Source organism: Syngnathus acus, chromosome 4 (genome assembly GCF_901709675.1).
Source record: "Syngnathus acus chromosome 4, fSynAcu1.2, whole genome shotgun sequence".
NCBI lineage: Eukaryota > Metazoa > Chordata > Actinopteri > Syngnathiformes > Syngnathidae > Syngnathus > Syngnathus acus.
Genome location: NC_051090.1, coordinates 7,671,782 through 7,695,612, shown reverse-complemented (window position 1 = coordinate 7,695,612; position 23,831 = coordinate 7,671,782). Strand labels below are relative to the sequence as shown.

Here is a 23,831-nt window from a genome sequence, read left to right as displayed (position 1 = left end):
TCAACAAACAGTATTTTTCAATTTGATCAACATGTAATGTCTCCCACCTCACCGAAGCAATTTTTCAAACACACGCATTAAAATGCAAGGACACAGTCCACACACATGCTATAAAAGTTATGTGTGTAGCAAATTTACAGTGCACAACGATTGGCAAAGAATAATGTTAATACTGTGTAAATTTGCTTAGGTGAGACTAAGCACTGTTTAATTTTATGCCATTAGGAGACACAAATAATGTTTGTGAATGAAATAATGTCCTGGACATCTCCACCAATACACTCGCTCCTATATCGTACTTCTAAAATGGTCCAAACAACATGGGGGCTTTTGGGGATAACTGTAGGCTTGGAACAAACAAGGAACACAGTGAAGTTAATCATTCCAAAGATTTAAATCGGGTATCTGCGTTTCATTAGTGATCAGAGTTTATCTGCACTGCAGCAGAAGATCTTTGAAGTTCACCCAATCTAAAATGCAGGATCATAATAAATTATTAATCATAATCAGTGCTTAGTTAGTTATTATAAGCAGAAAAACAATATAAACTTGGCTATTGTGTAAGTAAGCAGAATTTATAGCTGCAGGGCCACTGGGGAGGAAACAGGCATATAGATGGCCAGGAATAGTCTTAGGTGCATCGCCAAAGCTTTTGATAGAGAATAAATAAAATGTGGTTGATTTGGTCACTCAATCCAGAACAATAATTTAACTATTAAGTTTAACTACCGTATTTTCCGCACTATAAGGCGCACCTAAAAACCTCCAATTTTCTCAGAAGCCGACAGTGCGCCTTTTAATCAGATGCGCCTTATATATGGACCAATATTGAGCCACTACAGCAGGCGTGTCCAAAGTCCGGCCCGCGGGCCAAATGTATATATCTTATATATGGACAAAGTTTTAAAATGGGCCATTCATTGAAGGTGCGCTTTATAATCCGGTGCGCCTTATATATGGACAAAGTTTTAAAATGGGCCATTCATTGAAGGTGCGCCTTATAATCCGGTGCGCCTTATAGTGTGGAAAATACGATATACAGGAATATTTTCAGAAAGTCAGTGCAGTTAACATTCTGTGATGTAAGTGTATGAGGGACCTGTGGAGGTCTCAGATCAATAAATGCAAACTAGTTGAATCGAATTGGGGCATTTGACTATAAAGCATCATAGGAAGACTTGTATGGAGCACAAAGCTAACAACTCTGCCTGTCTGTGCTGTATTCCTTCAAATTGTCTTGTCGTGGCTTTAAGATGAAAACATTTGAGTAGATTAACATTTTAGCCAAGCAGGGAATTTCAGCAATCTGAAATAAAGGGTGAGTCTCTGGATGACTGCCACCTTTCACCCTTATCTGATGGATAAAAAAAAAAATTAATCATCCCTAATTCATTCATCAGCAGATTGTACAAAGACAAGAGGCAAAGGAAGCTAATAATTAAATTACCAGTAATGTGGTCAGATGATTATAGCCTTGAGTAACCATAAGAAATTCAAACAGAGGTTAAACAGCGGACTCTATGAAGATGCCTCAATCTCTATTTCTGATGGTTTGTATCACAGAAAGTCAAACGCCAGCCTTAGTGTTAGTGGGTTTTACCATAGCTCAGTGCTGGGGCTTAAGTTTGTTTTCATTACTTGGTTATGTTAATTAATGGCCCTAATCTGTGATTAGCCTCGAGGTTAATGGCCCTGTTATGCCCTCTAAAATGAATTGTTTTGAAATTGGAGAGAAATTGTTTGGCCAAATATTTAATTAGACTGTTAACCCATGATACGAGATGCTGTTATTATGGGAGAAAAAAAAAATACAGTCACGATTGACTGATGTTTACGACTTAATTTGAACCTGTTTAGGAAGAGTTTCACCTGCTGTTAGCATGATACAATTTTATCCATGCATGGTATGTTTATCAATAATACTAGCCACATATTGTGCTAATACAGTACATCACAGTGAGTGGTGTAATTTCACCCAATTTTTGTACAACCCAGCTAACACTGACCTCTTCAACGTCCGTCTTCAACATGCAGCCCTCAAAGTGTTATTCCTTAACTATGTGTTTTGGTTGGTTCAGCACGTATAGTAGATCCCAGCTTGTCTCTATGCCAACAATACACAGACAGCCTTTGTTCATCTCTATAATTTTTAATCCCCGTAGCATTTGTTATCTGACTGGTTCAATGCACATGGCTTGTGCATAGCCAGGAACATCATGATGGAGTAGCAGTGTAGGTAAGAGACTCCATCAGTGTGAACCAGGTAATAAGTTTGGATCACACACAAATGACTTGCCGTAACAAGTGATAGATGAGGTTACTCATTTGGTCCTTTTCGACGGTACAAGTGTGTTCAGTTGTCTATTTGATGGTATTTTATTGGCTTGTGATTTGCCATCTTGGGTTTTGGAAGCAGCAGTGACAGACTCAGCTGCTTGTAGATCTATTCATGCACTTGCCCTTTTCTACTGTGAGTCACAGAAACTGGGACATGGTCCAAATGTTTCCTCACAGAAGAACAGTTGCACCATGGAAAGAGTGAACATTGTTTACCATCTGGGCTGACAAATCAACTGTGGTGATCTGCTTCCTCAACTCTTTGCATGTTTCATGTAACTGTGAACATCAAAATAAAATTATAATAGAAATAAATAAAAAATAAAAATATGGTAAAAGTCAGAACACCACAAATGTGTCAAAAATATAAAAAGATTGTGTTGAAAAATCTGAAATTTGCACATGCAGGCTTTTGTAATGGGTCAAATTACCTCTCGTGCTTTTGAAGCAAGTGGAGGTAGAATAATTCAAGGATCATAAATATTCATGTCAAAGAGTGCATGAAAATTTACACTACATATACAGTGTGCAGATAGACATTGTAAACCTTTTGCACTCAAATCAGACCATCAAAGACATGTCGTGTCACTGATCTCCCACCAGCATGTTAAAAAGAACAACTCATGTATTATTCAGTAAACAGAGTCTCTCGATGTCAACAGCACAGTTTGGGGTTCCACAGTTTGGCAAACCTTTAATCAACATATTTTAACAATAAATTATGTAAAAAGCTAAGTATTACATGGAATTTTAATACATGTGAGTTTCTCTTTAGATAATATAGTATACTAAAATACCTGGTGTAAGTTTGTTAATGCTGTTCATGATTTGTGGTAGCAATTCCGAGGTTGATAGTTTGAATTGCTGCTGCAGACTTGCTGTGTGGAGTTTTTAAGTTCTCTCATAGGTTTTTACTGGTAGCCGATTCAAACATTTAATCAACTGGAACATGGTTAAATTATTTAGCTTGGATTGTTGAAAAAATAGTTGTTAAACTATTGTTTATGAGAATTGCTTTATGAGAATTGTTTTTGTGTCAATTTTGTTTTTGTGATGTGCTGTGACATATTCTAATGTAAAGCAGGTGTCTTGTATCTATAAAAGTTGTGCCTTGTATGCATATTGTACTGAAAACTTGATTTTTTTTTCCTTAACTTCAAAACCATTGGGTGAGTTTCTCAATTAACCTCCTAAAAAAATGTCCATTTAAAAAAATCATTACAATGCATGGAAAGGTGGAAAAAATATCGCATCTTTCTCCATGGGCTAATTTACAAATCACCAAAAGGAAGAAAGCCACAAGGTCCAGACAATTTTCCACTATGTCAGAAATCAATAAAAAAAGAATGAGCAATTGCTCAGTGACAGGAACGCTCTGACGATCTGTCAGCGCCTGATAACTCAGGGAAGGAAACACTGCCTTAACACTTGAGGAACGACAGCTTACTCCCACTCAAAGCATGACTCTGGTGCTCAAGCAGTGGTAACTTTGTCTGACAGCAGAGTTTTCTTCATCAGTTCACTCATTTAGAATGGAGAAGTCATATGCCCGTCGCACGAAAATGTGTCCTCAGACGATGACATGCTTTATTCGAATCGCTGAATATCTATTTCGGAGCACAGCACAATGGTAGTATAATAACTGTTCATCCTTGAAACCGTATCTTAGCAGAGGTATAAATAATTGGCATATAAAATCCCACTCAGACCCAGCTCATTAGCGCCAGGCATTACACAGAAATAATGGCCACAAGAGTCAATTTCAAAATGAAGCCAGAGCCAAAGCGTCCATAGCAATGAGCTGGAAAAGGTACAGCGCATACATTGCAGGGCTCGACATTGTGGTAATAATGAAAACTATATAATGGGTAAATTATTCCTCGAAACTCGAGTTAAAACTCTTGCAAACTGGTCCAAGAGGAGCCTTTTTTCAACGCTGCCGGTTTTTAAACGCCTTAAAAGGAAGTCAACTCAAACATTTTCTTTATGTTCTATGTGGGCCCACTCGTCTAAACATGATAATTTAGTTACAAAACCCATATATAAGCAGCACTGGACTATAAACCGCAGGGTTCAAAACTTGAGAAAAAAGTCGCGGTTTATAGTCCGGAAATTACGGTACATAAATAAATGTAGATTTTTCTGGAGTAAACTCAATATTAGACAATATTGGACCAGCAAAAAATAAAATGTTGAGTTGACTTCCCTTTAAAAGGAGAGTTTATGGCTTACAGGTATTTTTTTTAATCAACAAATAATACTTTGTCATAGTTGTTAAACTGTCAAGCAGCTGAAGATTCAGAAGTGACCTGTAAATTCATCACCTCTATTTGCTTCTCAATTGATTGTACATTCACCAAATCTTAAAACAAACCAGTGAGTCTCATAGTAACACTCCATTACGAATAAATCGTGCCAAGGTAGCAGCTGTAGATTTTGTAGGCTTTTTACAGCACAAGTTGCAGACAGTGCACGTCTGCTGCATGTGGATGTTCGTCAGGGGCACGACTTTGGTCAGAGACCCAAGGAAGAAAGGGAGGGAGGGATTAGTGGAGTGAGGCAACATTCCAATCTTGCAAGGACTGTTAAAACGCCAACTCCACTTTTAGGTTTTGCTAACTGAGATCATGCACAAGCTATCTATACAGAAGCCCATAAGAATAAAAGTAGGAGCACTTTAAAAGAAAGCTAACGGTATCAATCCCTCTCACGCCTCTTAGTTGTGCTTCTTCTGTGACCACAGCAGCTAAAGCCCAGTATCATTCATTAATGTCACAGCTCCTCATTACTGTCTCCTCACACTTTTGGAAGACTCATTAACTGCATAATGGAATAGCGCTTGGAACAGTCAGACCTTCCCTTAGCGTGAATTAATCACCTATATGCACAGACAAAAAGGGACTTATCGCATTAAATATTAAGAAATGCTAAGCATTCCACTTCTTCTGAAACTTTTGGATGGCGCAGTTTCAGGAGGTGAATGATCAGGGACATGGCAGTGTTATCATTGAAGGCTGCGCCTGTCTCTTTTATAAGGCTGAAAGGCCAGTGTGAAGTATGCAGAGAATGATGGTGTGTACTTACAGTTGACTGTGACTTTTACTGTTTTGGTGTCAGGAGAGGCGATGTCATTTAAAGCGCTGCATTCATAGTCTCCAGCTTGGTCCCTTGTGATGCCAGTGATGTTAAGATATTCACCGCTGTCATACTTCCTGGCTGTAAAGAGAGAGAGAGAGAAGTGAAGGTGCTTATTGCATGTCGACAAAGACCACTACACATGCACACACTCTGTAAACTCAATATAGTATAGCTATCATCTTGCAGTTACCCGTGGTTTATGCGAGGAAGTCTTGGGGAAGCAATTCAATAAAATGCTGTAATAAACTCTTGGTGACCTTGCTTTCATCATAAAACAGCAGCGGATGAGCAGTGTACTCATGCACTCTTATAGATGTGTTTGGAAATTAAATGTTGACATCTTCAACGCTAATTTGCCCATGATGAACTCCAGGAAATGCATTTAGAGCTTCTCGTGAACAAGGACAAAGAGCAAGCACAGGTCAGTGTTTTAGATAACAAAGCACCATGACCAGCATGATGGCTACAAAAATAATGCAGATCTAGAAAAAGGTGACCACTTCCATTGGAAGTGGGGAAAGAAATTTGGTGCTGATATATTGCAAGCAGAAAAAACATGGTTCTTTTCTAATCCATGATTCTTGATAGCCTGAAAGGGAAGGTAAGCTGCGCCCTTGACAGGTTACCAGTCAATTAGTTCCGAGTTCATTAACATGATTAGCTTTCACTGACGCAACCAATTCAATGCATGGTGAGTCGGCAGCCTGTTACAACAGTTCTGTTCTTCTCGGTTTGCACCTCCTACCCTTCATTCATTTGGCATCATGCTAAACTATTTATACGCTTTTATTTTTTCTGGCATTTTTCTTCTTGTGTAGTTTGGATATAATTCTGTCATTTGTATTTCCATCCATCCGTTTGACTGTAATTTCTCATTCTACTCGTATTAATATCAAAGACTTTCCAACTTTTGTTTTACTTTTATTGACTTTATTTTGGGGAGCTTGCAATTATTTTGTGTAGTGTTTGGTGTGTTGTAAAACAGATGCAGGTTCAATTCTACAGCTCAAGCTTGTTATAGTCAATCATCTCTTAAAATATATCATTTTTTTTCATTGAGCTTCTGTGACTTTTTATCTGCTAAATATGTATTGCACAATTTGAAACTGGGGGCACTATCAATAATTAGCTCTCTCTTTTCCTCACACGGTTGCCGTAGCAACAATGAAGTTCAAAGTCTCAACAAAGACATCAGTGGCTACACAATAAATGCAACACCAAGAAAAAATCACTTAAATGGCTGGTCCATAAAGTGGTAGTGTATGAGGCTAGAAAATTGCCCTCCAATTATAAAAAGTGCACAAAGGGAGATATAAATGAACATTGGTTTCGTTCTTTATAACAAAGCAGGGCAAGTGGATGAGCTTTGTTGAAGAGCATATCGAGGTATGTCAGTATGGCATGTGACAGGGGAGTTATTTTGCACAATTAAAACTGGGTAAACATCTATTTGGCACGTGATTGTCCTATGCATCAGTTTTGGTGTGACCTATAGCTTCAACCGCGAGAATTTGAGTAACCATGACAAAGCCAAATTCATTGGTTACATGATTTTATTTGATACATTACACCTTCCTTATTTAATGTTAAATGCTAATCTGAGCTAGTTACTAATTCCATTTCACAAGCAACACAATCGGTCCTTTTTTCCAAGGCTGATATAATTCAAGAAAGTTGCCAGATGATGAGCATGAGCACAACAGGTGGCTTCCAGAAGAACTTGACATTCACGAAATAGAGCCTCCTTTATTCCACACGGTGTTCACCAAGATTCTAATCTTTGTAATAAAGCAGGCTGTCAGAGTGATATTTAGTTAAATATGCAGACCTCTTCAAATTCTCGTTGCCTCGAAAGGCTCTCCAAACAGTCCAGCCCGTCAAAGCTTTATAGATAAAAGAAGACGACCAAGACATATGGGTCAGTGCTTCATGTGGTAAGAAGGATGTGAGTGACAATTACATGCATCTTACTATAAACGGTTTTAATAGTTTGTTTCTGTTCTGTGTATTTGATCATAATGCATTTTTACATTCTGTGGGTCGTTAAACTCTTTAATAATCTCAAATACACATTTCACTGCAAATCCCAAACATCTCTTTCTTGCAATTGTTGAAAAACATTGTTGACCTGCTCTGCGGCCCAAATGCACAACTCTATTGTGCATCACTGCAATGAGGAATTGTGAAACTGAGAGCGAAGGAATCCGCAGTGTACACTTGTGACTTTTAACAGGGCAATAAAATGAAAGGAACTGACCCATGATGCTGAGTATGCTTGATACGTCCAATAACACTTACCAAGAAGTTCAATGAAATGCTGGTGATTTCACATGGGGACTTTTTGAGAAGTTTAATAGCATAAGACACCACTCTTTGCTACAGGAGTTACATAGCAGGACTTAACTTTTATGCAAGAAATAATAATTTACAATTCAAACAGTTTAGGTTAGAACAACCACAAAGCATTGTAGATAAAAAATAATGTACCAACTGTTCATTGTAAAACCCAGCCAGGCTTTTGCAAAAAAAGCTTTTTTTTTTCTTATGTTTTCGACCTTCCAGGATTGTGCCAAGGAAAGATTCCCAGTCTGAAACGTAACGTGATATTGTTTCCTAAAAATGTTTTTGTTCTTTCCTTTTCCCCAAATCTTCCATTGGACTGTATTTCTATCTATAATTACACAAATATCCATAATCGCTAACAGGAAAAACATCTGAGCCTAACAGCAATACACACGGGTAGTTAGAAAGTGTAGAAAACATATGAATTATGAAAATGTTGAAACTATTTTGAACCACATCATTAAATTTCATAACCTAACATATGGACATAAATAAATCTGCAGTATCTAGTATACTAAGTAGATTTCCTAGATGAACTCAAATGGAGCAGAGCACATTCTTTGCACCTTAACCAAAAACTTGTGTGTTACTGTGTTTATGAAAATACATTTAAATAAGTGCAAGTGTTCTGTCAGCATATTTGAAACAAGCCAAACGTTGCTGTGGCGCCTCATGCATTAATGAGTAAAACCTGCTCTTATCATTCCAACAGCAGGGGTAGCTGCAGGTATTGCGAGTGTCCATTGTACAATTCTTTATCCTGTTATCAAACCAATTGAACACAGTCAGGCACAGATATTTCACATCAGGATATTTTTCTGGCAATCTCTTAACTTGTTTGTGTACTGCTGTGAATACTTGTTTGCGGAACAAGTGCAGTGTACCACCCGTTGTGCACCTTGTGGTTAAAATAATGCCCTTGTTAAATAATGAGAAAATACTGCAACATTTGACTAGTATTTCTTAGTTAATGTCACCCTTGACTCTAAAAAGGAATTTGCGGTGAAACAAGTCCTCGTGTAATGCAAGTAGCTAACTAACTAACTTGGCTGTTTATTTGGTGTGCACAATTGGGAAGAATGCAAGACAGAGTTGTAAAGGCCAACTAATAAATAAATGTCTACCAAATAATACGTAGACATCAGTCTTGGCAGACTTATTTTGAAGTTGGTCCTCAGCGCACGGCGATGTGCTTTCGTAATGAATAGTCAGACTTGACTTCTCTTTCCGAACAGCACAGTTTTATTTTTATTTTTTTTGCATCACGACGTCATACGGAAATCATGTTCAATTGCTAATAAAGGATGCCCAAAATATTGCTCGTTAATCTAAATAATGACACCGAGCTGTTCTGTAAATTGTGCCGTATATAACAGATTCGTTTTTCAAGATGAAGGCATACAATAGCTAGATAGTTAACCGCATGCTCTGGTGCTAAAAATGGGCCAAATAATTATACTTACGCAACTCGCCATTGTGTCCAACGTTCACTGGTGAGAACAAAGGCACTCAGTTCTTATAGAGTGGAGGAGGGCCGACTTGGGTGCCAAAGTGTGTTGTATGTTTTCCAAAATAATTTTCAAATATGTAACAAATATGTGAATTAATTTTACCCTGTATGTAAATTACATAAATCACAGTACTAAATTTGAAGGCTCTAGGTAGATTAGGTTGATGTGGCCACACAGAAGGTAAACTTTGATTGGTTAACAAAAAAGTACACGTTTTTTTGCGTGTGTTTAGGCCATCAGAGACAACTATGCTGGCCAATCACTGATGAAGACAGTAATATATATAAACTGTGATATGATTACATCAGCATTATTTGACACCACTGCCAAGCATAAGTCAATCAAGCCTGAGTACATTGTACAGTATTTAGGTGCAGTGGAGCAGTGGAGGCATTTTTGCCCACTGAGGAATTTTGATTATGATTGGGGAAGGCATTGCAGAGATACGTCTTAATCCTGTTTCTGTGTCTTGACTGCCAAATTAATTTTCCTAGTCAAATGTATTTCGCTAAGCTGTAATAAAGATATCCACAGTCCCACTTGGACATTGTTATGATTGAAAAATGTTGTCGAATGTAGTAACACAAAACAGAGGCAAAATAAAATACAATGTGCTAAAGTTGTTAGTATTACTGACACCGCTGTGTGATTTAGCAAATAACACATGGCATGTTTATCAAATTTATGATTGCATTATTTTTACCCGTCCTGTGATCCAATAACATTATTGTGCGTCTTGATTATTGTTTGTGAAATTGAGTTTCATTATTGTACCAAGGTAGCAAATAGTGTTTCAATTGATCATGGATACAATAGGATGAGAAGGTCAAAAGCCTCTCAGCAAGAATGACAGCCTTGATGCGTGACATTACACCTTGACAAAAAATACACCAAAGAAAATGGAGAAAAAAAAGTAAATAATTCAGTTGTAATATTCAGGCACCCGAGGACCTGCTGTGGAGATGTACTTTCAAGAGACTAACCTGACAGAAGTGTGACTCCAAGCCAAATTAAAAAAATCATAGCAAGTATAATCTTAAATTCAATGCAGTCACTGAAGCAGTTAGCAATTTCCCACATTGTGAAGTGGAGTTGTACACTTCCTCCAGGCCTGCAATACACAGATAGTACAGGCATCGCTGAGGAATCCATTACACCACCAAGGGCAATCACACAAATCCTTTTAACTCTTAAAAGGAGAGAGCAGCCCACGTTGCTACAGTGGCTTGAGATGCCTTCTGGTCCTCCAACACAAGGTGTGGGCCGGAAGGCAACTGTTTGTTCCTTTACTGTTGTGTAACCTGGTTGACCGTGTGAGGCAGCCTGAATCTGGAATGGGAGTTTGCAAAAGGAGCCAAGTCTTAATGCATGTGGCATCACCCCGATGACCTGTAAAACTATCCCAAAGTTAGTGCATGTAACATGTTCAATCAGAATGGACACTGTGCAGGTCATGGTCTTAAAAGACGCCCTGGTGGACAGAGCCAGACGTATATTATCAACCTAATCTTTTCTTGACAATGTTGCCATTTTCACTTTCATTTCATCCCTGCCTCTGGAAGCACTCGGGCAACATTTGCTCATATCTGAGTTTCTGTTCTTCATTTTGGAGAGATCAAATATGATTACATGAGATTTCTACCTCACAGGACTGGTTTTGAAATTGATGGTGAGACAGAATCTTAATTTGTGGTGCTCACTGCTGAAATTCTCCGCGTAGAACACACAATATGAACGCAACTGTTACTTTGTACCTTTGTGTAGGGTCTATCATTGATTAAAAATCTTTTAAGATGTGAAAATCCTTTTGTGTGTAGTTGTTCAGCATTAGGATTCAAGTATAGACCCATGTACATAGTTTGTGCAGAAAGGCCATCTGCTGCGGCGTGATGTTTAGCAATCTCCAGAGTAATGTCGCAGATTTGTCAAGAATTTCCCATCAGCTACTGTCACCCCATATGGCATCAAGCGATATATGTCAACACAGGCAATGGTATCATTCACTGTATTGTGGCCATGTCAAGGTTGACCGCATTGCTGACGTAGCCTTCTGCTGTTACAAGGCGGCAGGTTTTGTGGAAGGTACCGTATTTTCTGCACTATAAGGCGCACCGGATTATAAGGCGCACCTTCAATGAATGGCCCATTTTAAGACTTTGTTCATATATAAGGTGCACCGGATTATAAGGCGCACCTTCAATGAATGGCCCATTTTAAAACTTTGTCCATATATAAGATATATACATTTGGCCCGCGGGCCGGACTTTGGACACGCCTGCTGTAATGGCTCAATATTGGTCCATATATAAGGCGCACCTGATTATAAGGCGCACTGTCGGCTTTTGAGAAAATTGGAGGTTTTTAGGTGCCTCTTATAGTGTGGAAAATACGGTATGCTTTTGAGATGTATGTGTAAGGGGGGTGTGGCTTTTGAGATGTATGTCTGGGTGTGGCATAGACCACCAAATAACCCAACAGAGACTCCTGTCTGTATTTACACATCCATGAATAAGAGTGTTGTCAAGTGGCATGGTGGTACAAGATGGTGTAAAATTAGGTATTGAATTTGGCCCAGGCACATTGGCTATCCCAAAACATGTAGTAGTTCCAAAACTTCACCAGGAGATGGTGTTAAAGCTTGACATAGGGGTGACCTGATGGAAATTAACAAATCTAATTAATTAAATTGTTAGCAATTGGGAGGACACGTCTTTTTATCTCTCATTTGTGATACATTTGGCTTTTCTTAATATCCATTGACGCTACCTTCAGAGTAGAATAATTATCTATGAAATTTTAAAACTCACAGCTCTTTTGATCAGCAATTTCGCCATACCAAAATGTGTTTTTATGCGGTTACCTCACTCAAAACTAAGTACTCTGTAGTAGAGGCAATACGATCAAGTCTTTTAGGCTTTCAGCATATAGTAAGTAGGTATGTCAAGTACGAGATTTATCATGCGAGAGTGGCTTCTGGGAATCTTACCAATGTACTTCTGCTAATGGTGTTTCTCATTGATATTCAGCTTCAATTTAACCGTGCAAGCTGATTTGAAACACATTTTAAACTCGGGGACCAAAAAGACTAGCATCACTTTTGGAAGCTGTGAACTATCAGCTGGGTCAAATCACAAAATACATCAATCTCAGGAAGACATATTTATGTCTCAATTTATAGTCTCCAAGTGAACGAACATGCTTGGCTTTGGAATGTGGGAGAAATGCGAACATCCTGGGAGATTACCCACGTAGGCCCTGAGCCGATATTCGAATCCCCTCAAATGTTTTCGAATTGGATTGTCAAGAATGGTTAATTAAGCTGTTACACAAAAGGCTGTGATTCTTCCAGACATATACTACGGGCACGGTTGCTCTTCTGTTCAGCATTTAATGACATGGCTTTGTTTCTTGACAAAAAGAAAACTATGCTTGTGAACAATCTTACATTGCAATGTGCATCTCTGTTACAGAAGAATTGCCTTATTTTCTAAAAACATTAATTTCTCAATAAATAGTTAATGATCACAATTCAGTGAATACTCAACATTTATTAAATGTCAACTGACAGTCATGTAGAGGAGCAAAAAAAAAAAGCAAAATCTAAATAATCGCAGACGGAATAAAAAATTGACAGTCAGTCAGGCCAATTTATCATCCTGTCAAACTACACTGAATGCTGCAGGAGAACTATCCAGTGTGAAACAACCCTGCTCCCACCAATAATGGTTCACTGTAAAGCCCAAAAATAATGCCGGCCATATGTCAACATTTGTGACTGTAAAAAGGCCTTTCTGCAGCTTTCACTTATAAAAGTGACCAAAGAGCCTTCACTTCTGTTTTGAGGACAAACACCTGCGCTACTATAACATCACTCGTGTTACAGCAATCGATACAATCGGGAAATGAATGTATTTATCCTTCAAATTGACACTTGCAGACAATGACAAATAGTGTAACTCAAGGCACAGACGGGTCTGACGCTTTTTCCAATGAGCACTTGTACCTGAGACGAATATTACCTTGCACGCCGCTTGCACATTCAAGACATTACAGTTGCGTATGCCAAAGGAAACTGCTCTGTATAGCCAAAGGATTTTATGGCATTCCAGTAAAAGGACATTAGCCTATTACAACATTTCAGTGCTCCCACATCCTTTGGACAAATTGAGACACCTACAATAGTCAACTCAAAGATCCAATAGCTAATGGCTTCGTTTCTGATGTGCTTGGAGACAGCCTGTGATTACATTTGGGCCTGCACCCTTTCATTCGACCAGCATATCATTTTCTTCGCCGACAGACTTCAAAGTGTGGACACTTCAAAGCGGGATGAGTGACTGCCACTCGGACTCCGAGGATGACTCTTTTGATCATCTTCCGAAAACTCAGCTAACACAATCAGCCAAGAACACCACGCGGGAGGATTTGACAGCCAAAAGATAAATGCAGTCATCCGCAGAGCTCTCAGATAGGCACAGCCAGCTGTAATCCATTAATATAAAAATTAGAGAGGAAAAGAGCTGGTGAGATGGAGGTCTGTTGAGGGTCTTTGAGTTACAAGTTCAAACTGTTATTTCTAATTAAATGAAAGGATGTGATAGAAGAAAAATCTGAATGGTCTTTATACCCAATGTCAAAGTTATACCATTGTGTTTTCGGTCTCAAACTTAACTTTCACTTCTAAAAAGTAAACTGCATACATTTTGAAAAATGGTATTTACCTTTCCTCTTGGCCTTTCTCTTTATAAAAGGAGACATACTATGTTGTCCGGATTTGACATAACTGACTTTAAAGGTCAATTTCAATTCCGGCATGCCTCCAGGCATCTCTGCCCATCTCACAGTTTCAACTAGTTTCCTTTGAAATTATTTTCAGAGGAAGAGAGGCACTGAAATGTTCCATGGGTGATCCTCACTACTCATTGGTGTCTAAAAATTTTATGACCATAAAATTCCTCTTGCTATTTAAAGAAATATATAGTGTATAAATATTTTTTTCCATCTTGGGTCTGATCTTTCTCACAGGCACAGTGATTGGAGTAAAAGCTCAGAGGTTGGCAATGGAATCATGTCTCCAGTTGATGCAAAATATTGATATTGCAATACCTTGCTCTCTGCAGGTTGTCATTTACTTTATACTTGATGTGTAGAAAGGCTGTTTCTCCTACTTTTTAATTCTTCAGTTCGACAGATATAGCAGCTGTTTTGGAAACTGGACAAATGTATTAACGAATCGCGATAAATATAAAATTCTATGATGATAAAGGACTTGCTTTGTTATTGCGTATTGTGCATGCTTTATACGGACATCCATGTCATTGCAGGACTTGCCTTTCTGCATGATGCGTTGTGCTCAATTATTTTTACATCTACCACCACCCCAACCCTTCACTCATATATCCTGCCAACCACATAACCCACATCTCAGCCCCCCTCCCCATTCTATATCTCAATGCACAACACAACCGCCAGCCATCTCTTCTCAGTCTTTCACCTATTGATCTCAACCATGCTTCCTCATTTCCTCTGAAGGTGCATCCATCCAAATAGCTGTGCATCCACCCATTCATTAGCATGAGTATGCGTGAGGTGACGTGAACTCACCTAATGGGGTTATGTGTCTCCAGGAAATGGCTGGCTCAGGTTTCCCACTGGCCGTACAGATGAGCGACACATTGCTGCCCTCATTTACCGTGATGTCGGAGGAAATGTCATATATCTTGGGAGGAACTGTTAGGAGGCAAAATATAGACATTTAAAATATGCATGAAATATAGTATACAAACAAGCATTTAAAAGAAGGAACAGGTAGTTGTTCAGGGTTATTGAAGGAGGCTGATGGCAATTAAATGAGCGTTTACGGAAAGGCACTCAACCACCCACAAGAATGAGCGTGGGTTCCTTAATTGACATGGCTATGAATAATACCAGACATAATGAATAGAGTTGGTTATAATGACGGTCAGTACAGTGACTGTATCCTCGGCGCAGAATAAGAATCAATTCATTAATTTTGTATTGTATTGTATTTGTATTGATCTTGAGACTAGAGAGACAGAAGGTATGACAGAGGGATTCTGTTTATTGTTGCCGTCCACACACCTCTTTTGGATTTTTAATTGATTGTATGTTGCAAAAAAAAAAAAAATCAACATCAAATGAGTTACATTTGATATTTTGCAAAACTCCAATAAGTCACACTAGCAATGTAGCAGTTTGTGTTTGTTTACCAAGCACATTCGAAGGAGTGTGGCTTTGGATCGAAACTCGAATGGTGAAGTGATGCTACATTCAAATCTTGCTAGCAGTTCTAAAACTGCAAACTCAGGTTTTAATTACTTAAAAACAGATTATGCGAGATATATCTTGGAGAAAATAAATAATGGACCCTGAGGTCATATAATTATTTGGAATTGGGACATTTGGAGGAAGTAGTATATGTGCAAGAATCAAATGTGTTTTGTTTTTGCATTTTGTTTCTCACAGCATTTATTCAGAAACTTGAACAGACACCACTGCAAAATCTGATCAAATCAGCTTTAATAAGGGAGACTGTTGCTCTTGGAGACTGCTGCATTCGTCATCAAGTAAGCAAGAGAGTGTTATCTGTGTTCTGGATGCTTGTATAGCGGAAGATAAAAAGGAGTCCTTCAAAATACTGAGTTTAGAGACATCTGTTTATTTGGTTTTATGAGACAATGAGTAGCCCAACAACTATGGTATGTTTTATATGTCTACAGGCCTGCAGTGCTTAAAACCCCAAGTTCAACCAGCTCCAAAAATGTTAGGTAGGATTAGTGGTTTGTCAAAATGACATTTACAAGAAGAAAATTTAATTTACTACACAGCATACTGCACTATAAAAACGGAGATCTAGGCAGAAGCTCTAAAATCTCAACCAAGCACTTAGGTGATAATAAAACATAGATAAGAAAAAAAATGAAGAAACTTCTATTGAGGGCAGACGATTGTCACTTACCGCTGGGCACCAAATCATATTTTCTCTGGTTCTGAGCTATTTGAGTTTTATCAACTTGAGACACCCTCAGACAAAAATCAAGTCAATGACGAGGGCATTTTAGCAAGTCATGTGTGTGGACAAACATTCCACACCAGTAAAGGATTATAAGCATTTTTTTTTAATCAGCACAATTTGATTCTCCAAGTAAGTCGACCATGCTGTAAAGTGTGTCGCCCTTAAAACCCTCCTTGAAGCTCACTGCAAGATAATCCAATGTGAAGATGAGTCAACACTTTTCACTGAGTTCCCCTTTCAATAAGTACACAACAAAACAACTGGGAGCCTTGAGATTGCCTTTCGGACAAACCTTTTGGATGACTCATCATTAATAATCAATACGGGAGCCATAATGGTTCGGAGTAGGTGGGTGGTGGGGGGGTTAGTATGACACATAACATCAAAGTCTGTCCTTACACGAGTTATCAGCAATGTTATGACCCTTTTTTTTTGTGTGCAATAAGCACTATTCTACCGCAACAGATCTGCATCAAAGTGAGAGGAAATTGCTAATGGATATTTGGTGTAAACGGACCTGTGTTGAATCTTGGTTATTACTTCAGACTCTTGTGTGTACTTGCTGTAGGACCCTTTGTTGACTCATCTCCTCCATGTCTGATAGAACAAAATTGAAAATGTTGTAGTTGGCTACTGATACTATCGTTTGTTTGTGAGGACTACTTGGTTTTTCCAAACATTTTGATGATGAGTGCCAAACCGTTTGGCTATGACCGTGTCTAGGTTAATTTTGTTTTGTTCAGTTTGTGACAGCAAAGAGGATACAACAATGACACAGAAAGTGAATAAATGATTCAAATGCAGTATTGGTCACATTGAATTCCAAAATATATTCACTCTGCAATGTTTGGTCTAAATGATCACTTTTCCACCTATCTGTTAAAAAACAAACAAACAAAATTTGCATTTTTTCCTTTTGCATGTTTTTCTCTATATGGGTTAAGGGCTTGATTATGCACAAGCAATGACTGGTGACATGTAAAATTGTCCTGGGAGAAACGGGTGGATTTAGTTGACCTTTCCCGTAAACTGAAACACCCCTTCAAGTCACCCTCTAAGCGCCATAATCTGCAGTATCTTTTTTTAGCTTCATATTTAATACTTCTGTTGGAATATAAATCACACCAATGTGACAGAGGTACAATAAAAATGGGACGCTTTGGGTCAAATTAGTATACGTCGACTCGAAACACAAAAATTGTGTATGGAACACAATCTAGTTTTAGCTCTGTATGTGATAATGATTATTGTGACAGATGATGCTTACAAAACAGCCATCTTATAATGACAAAATCCCAATCAGTTATTTCTAGTCTAAAGGCTCTTTTCTTCACATCAATAACAATGATATTTCCACTAAACAATAGAACATTCTAACCCTTCTCCTTCGCCTGCATGCACATCATGTTGTTTCCTTAGCATGCTAATTCATTAACAACAATGATTCTCATGTTTTCTCATTCTCCTCTAATTTCCCCTCCTCTAGCCCTGTGGGAGGTGCAGAGAGCGAGGTGCCAAAGCTGATCCAGGCAGCATTTCTCTCTGGCTCTCTCTCTCTCCTGTCAGACACAGCGGGTGAAAAAAAATAAGCATCTAATGATGCCCCCTTGAATTACAGAAGCGCTTAGAGCTGCATTATCAAAACGCATAGCAATTCTACTGGAGCTGCAAAGTAACATACAGGCAACCGAGCTCCTCTCTGAATTCTGAAAGACCCCGCCATGCCGACTTTCACCACCAAATAAATACAACACTCTATTACTGACTAAATGCACTGCCATCGAGTTTTCCAATTAGAGTGCAGAGAAGAGAACTAGCCACTTGGTCTAATTGACCTCAATGCAACTGCAGGGATGTAAGGAGTTGTTACTCACATTCTAAAACAGAACAATGGAGAAAGAAAGGGCTTCTATAGCTGTCCTTGGTGCTTATCCATGCTAAACATAATGGACTGTAATGGTTGTGACAAAACAGAAAACCATCCGAGTGTAGATAATTTTTTGAATTAACACCGCAGCACAAAAGTCGTAGTTTGGGGAAAGATTAGAGTTTTACCTTTAAGACTATCTAATTAGATGTCGCCAAGGCTTTGTTTAAACAGATATATACAGTATATGAATTATAATACACCTGTACACTATATCTGTGTGTGTAGATTGTAAAGTACACCTCAGTAATGAGACAGCTATTCCTAAAGGTTTTCATTACCTACACTGCAGCGCAAAGGACCAACTTCAAATTTGTTAATTAAGCAGCACATCCTGAAAGTAAATAAACACTGACACTTTATGTTACACCAAGGTATTAGTTACTATATTTGTAGGCCTGGCGCAATCATTCAAGGTAAAACAAAAATAATTCAATAAATAAAAATGATTCATATTCGTCTCAGATTGCTATTGTGGTGGGCCCAAGGACACGAAAGCAGGGTGCCAAGGCAGAAGTACGGAATATTTTCCAAAAATAAAACAAAAAGACAAACACTGCATGCGGAATCAAAAATATAAAATTAATAGAAACCCAAACAGTGAGATGAAGATTTTGAATGGACTTGACAAGAACAGAAGCAGCAGGGGCATAGCCAGTAATATTTCATTGGGGTAACCAGTGTGACACAACTTGGCATGCCCCTTTTGAGCCGAGTGTTCATTTGATGGTCCCTTTCAACATGGCTACTTCTCAAGCACATCTGCAAAACCGATGTAATCTGCCACCAATAAACAACAGTGGCCGATTTTGGAACTAATAAAAAACTACTGTACTGTAAAAAGGATCATTTTGATCACACTGGACACTATTTTTTGTCCCTTAAAATTACCAAGGTCAATGATAATGTTCCTTTTGCCACTCAAGCAGTTATCATTATGTTTAAACCGATTGAATTGCAAGTCAAATGAGGCTTTTCGAAATTGTAGCGCTTTTAGACAGCTTGAAAAGAAAAAAAAACACACATTCTATACTGTACATGTCTGTCTATTCATTCATATATTATATACAAAGGATGCTTAACACTCCCATAATTCTTGGTCTAAGCTGATATTTCAGTCGTGATATTTTTTACAGCAAAACACTAAGCCGTAAAGTCACGATATAAAGGAAAATAGACATTCACGGTAAAGTATATTTTATTTTTTCCTCCCTACGCATTGAAGTGGGCCCGGCAGCAATATTGGCAGCATGCGAGAGTTTCAGAGTGGAGTGGTAGAATGCAGTATATAACCCTTATCAGCGTTTATTGCTGCTTGGCATCTCCTCATATTCCTCCTGCGTGTGGCTAAGACTGTGGCTAGATGAATAAAGAATGGAGATGTGAGGGAATGGTGGCGGAGAGCAAATGACTTAAGACACAAATACATTCCAAGCAAGTGCAGACTGGTTTATGAGCATTATTCCATAATGGAATCATTATCAAAGATGAATTCAACGATTCACCCTCCTAATGTTCCACAGAAATTAGCCTGAGGGAGTGATGATTGTGTGTGATGGCGTGGTACAGTGTGATCCAAAGTATGCCAGCAGACACGTAAGCCTCTGTTCTGACGGATCATTTAATGTGCATGAAAAATACTCTTTTTCTCCACGGAATTTCTCTTGTAACAAACACATAAAGCCAAAAAGATGGCTGATGGAACAAATTCATTCTTTAGGTTCCAAAGAGTATACAAGTCTATCAAAATTAGAGTTCACACAATCTACTTGCTGTATTTCATTTATTTATTACTAATAAGTATTTTCTATGGCTTTGGGTTTATCAGGCTGTTGAACAAAAACACAAATGATACGAAAATAATAGCCAATATTTTCAATGTAAAAGTAATGTTAAAATATTCTATCATGGTGTTTTGTTGTTGGAATAAATTAAAGTGTTTCTGTAGTTGTTAGATCCCATACATTGTCTGGGGTTGCTGATGAATGTTACAATCAACGTTTTAAAATAATATTACGCAATGGAAAATCAAGAATAAAGGAAATTAACTGAGGATAAGGAACATTTTTAATAAACGAGTGGCAATCTTCAATGGGTTTGCAGAGCTGAACATTCAATTCACTTAGTGATATTACTTTCTAATTAATTCAAAAATCCAGCCACAACATCATGCTTGGGATAAACAACAGCAGGGTAATATTATTTTACATTCAAAAAATCCCTGGTTATTTTAAATCAGTAGGATGTCAAGATGAATCTGAAATCAAGCTTATTAAATTATCTTTAAAAGTACATTTAAGGTGTGTTTCTTTATATTCAACAAAACTGTAGCCTGTTTCAACAGCAATGATCGTTTCTTGAAGTCTTATGCCATGTGTGTGTGTGTGTGTGTGTGTGTGTGTGTGTGTGTGTGCGTGTGCGTGTGTGTCCACGTGCATGTATAAAATCAATGATCTAACGGGAGGACAAAAGCTTCATCCCCATCCGTCACAGACCGGAAAGGTCAGAGTTCAACATTCTAAAGTCCAGGTCATGATTAATGTGGAGGGTACTTTTGCCAGCATGCTACGTGCAGTCACATGAAAGAACTCATCACAGTAGGGTGTCGGATTCTGCTCTTTAACAAGGTTTCCTACACTCAGACTACGTATATGGAGTGTATTAAGACAATTGATACTATAGCTGATGCTAGTTGTACAAGCATACCCTCAATTCTAAATGCAAAATTTTGTGGTTGCATTTATAAAAGTTGCCAAATAAAATATTCATTAGCCCTGAAAAAATTGTAATGATTAAAATGTGTGGTGTTAATAATATGTTTCTATAGAGAGACGTATTTACCATGTCAACAAGTCATTTCAAAAATATTTATTTTACTCTGGGGTGAAATATGCCCACCCCAAAAAAATCTATTAATACATGAAAACACATTTTTCAGAGTACATTTTTGAGGAAAAAAAAGAAATTAAATAATAAAGAAATTGGCTTATTCAGGCTGCTTATTGGTTGTGCAGTGTGACTCCACCAATTATAGATGCATCGTGCTATTAATTAAATCAGCACTTTTCTGTATGGAGTCCTGAAGTCAACATAAATGAATGTAATTTTTAATCGGTCATGCGTGCTCTAAATATCGCCCACTCCTGGTATTGCATGTCTTGAATTGGCACAAGAAAAGAATTCCATCCAAGCTTAACCCAGATCTTTTTTTTTTTTTTTTTTATCTGAACTACTAATAAAACAAATGGAAATGTCTGTTATTGCTCAACACTGTAGCTTTGGGTAGATTTGTGGACAATGTAATCCAAATGCATCAATTAAGATTAAAAATTGTTGATTTGTGTTGAAAAAAATATAATAAATGTATTCTATATTGATTACTTTTAACTCCCACCCATACAAAATTATGTTCCCATGCATTTCCATATTTCATGACGGTTTATCGGAAATCCCTATTTGCTGAGGCATGATAATTTTTGAAAGACTTTTAGGAACTTTCAATTGTCAAGCCTCAAACTGGTTTAGCCATCCCCATCATCACCGTGTGCAAAACTGTCCTTGTTCATGCACTGGTCATGACAATAAGCCATTTCCTTAAAATATTCATGTTAATCTCCAATTAGATTCTTGAGTAGAGATGAAGCCTTCATTTTCAAAGTTTAAACACTTTTTTGCAATTGCCATGACCCTGCCCAGGTTCGTGTTACATTGCGATGAGTCATCGAGTATGTTATAAGAAATATGGTGGCCATGGCTGTTCACTGCACACGTACAAAGACTTACCCACGGGTATTTATAGTTTGGTGTCAGCTGCCACATTCATTCTCTGATGACGTCCAATATCCACCACAGGGTGGTGGGACACGATCGTGTCTGAACAACTCGTGTGTACTACAGAGCAATTCTGTCCCACTGAGGTGTTGGGAAAGGCCAAAGTCATGAATATTCAATAAATTGGTCATTATGGAAAACCCTGAGCCTATGCTTTGCAGAATACAGATGTCAGCCCATCTCGTTTGTTTAGCTCTCCCTTTGGAGGGCTTGTTCAAATAAAAGGCGTTCATACAGAACACCAGCAAATCTGATCTTGTTAAATATAAAATATCAATGATTTTTCATTCTTTTTGAATTCTAGTTGTTTGTCATGCTTCAGCAATGGTGTCAAGTAGCTGACAGGGCATTGTCTTGATTTGCACTCTGGCCAACAGATGAATTTGAGAGATGAGAAGGGTGGATATCCCCCACAGCCGGTGGTCAGTCTGTATTCAGCTTGATGCATGCACTTGTGCTGCAGGGACGAGGAGCTCAGCCTGTGATATTTATCTGCCCAATTAAAGCCAGTGTTTGTCGTAGATGTCTGCCAATGCTTCACCCCCTAAAAATCTGTTTCACCGGAATTCTAATTGTGATAAAGTGTATGATAAACAAAAGCCTGAGGACTGTGGACTGTGCTTTAGTCCACACAGTAGACACCAATTACATTCAACTGGGTTAACCGTGGCAGAGTCACGCGAAAAAAGAAAATGGCCTTTCCAAAATGGTTCCTGCAACGTAGGGAGTGTGAGATTGTCTGCAGTTAGATTTACAGAGCAATCTTATGCAGACAATAGTTTTTGTTTTTAAACTATTTATTGAAACACTGTGTCCACACGTGTACCGTATTTTCCGCACTACAAGGCGCACCGGATTATAAGGCGCGCCTTCAATGAATGGCCCATTTTAAAACTTTGTCCATATATAAATCCATATATTTGGACTTTGGACACGCCTGCTGTAGTGGCTCAATATTGGTCCATATATAAAGCGCACCAGATTATAAGGCGCACTGTCGGTGTTTGAGAAAATTTGAGGTTTTTAGGTGCGCCTTATAGTGTGGAAAATACGGTAATTGTCCCTATCCAGCTCAGAGAATTAAGGTGGGCCAATACCGGTTCAAGATTTGTGTAACATGAGTGGCATAGTGACAATTAATGCTTCCGTCCGTCCATCCATCCATCCATTTTCCAAACCGCTTATCCTCACTAGGGTGCACTCTCACCACAGTTTCCCTGCAACATTAAAGCCAGGCTGTTTGAATGCCTCACTACCCCACTGAGACGCTTACAAGGCATCCCCATTTGGGAACTTACTCTTAATTAGTTACCTTAATTGTGAGCACTTGATTATAGCACATGGACCGTCATGAGGGTCTTTGTGTATGAAATGCACACCAATAAAAAGTGCAGTGTGGATTGTCTTTTTCTAAGCACGATGAGTAATACTTTTTCCATCCATAGCTCTTTCTTAGCATTACCTGTTGTATATTGCTTGACACGCATGTGGTGACCTTCTGGTTAGGTGTGGGTTGCTGCTTCTTGACAAACACTTAAAGGTGAGGTGGTGTTGAAATGCCGAGCATGTATCTCACATAATATATGAGATGTACACATTCAATGAAAGTGGAGACATATGCTTTCAAGCAACATGTAGGTAATTGGACGAGGACAGGGAAAACATCAATTTCAAATATACCTGCTAATTATTTGTGGGAGTGACAGAT

At 38.3% G+C, this 23,831-nt stretch overlaps 1 protein-coding gene across 3 annotated transcripts in view; it reads right to left on the bottom strand.

Annotated features, from left to right (window-relative positions):
* Positions 1-23,831, bottom strand: part of negr1 (neuronal growth regulator 1) — an 89,204-nt gene that overhangs the window by 38,067 nt on the left and 27,306 nt on the right. For all 3 annotated transcript variants that reach the window (XM_037248983.1, XM_037248982.1, XM_037248984.1), the window contains exons 3-4: positions 14,934-15,059; positions 5,422-5,553 (exon numbers count right to left, since the gene is read on the bottom strand). In XM_037248983.1, coding sequence (XP_037104878.1) covers positions 5,422-5,553; positions 14,934-15,059 — 258 coding nt within the window. The remainder of the gene's footprint in view (positions 1-5,421; positions 5,554-14,933; positions 15,060-23,831) is intronic.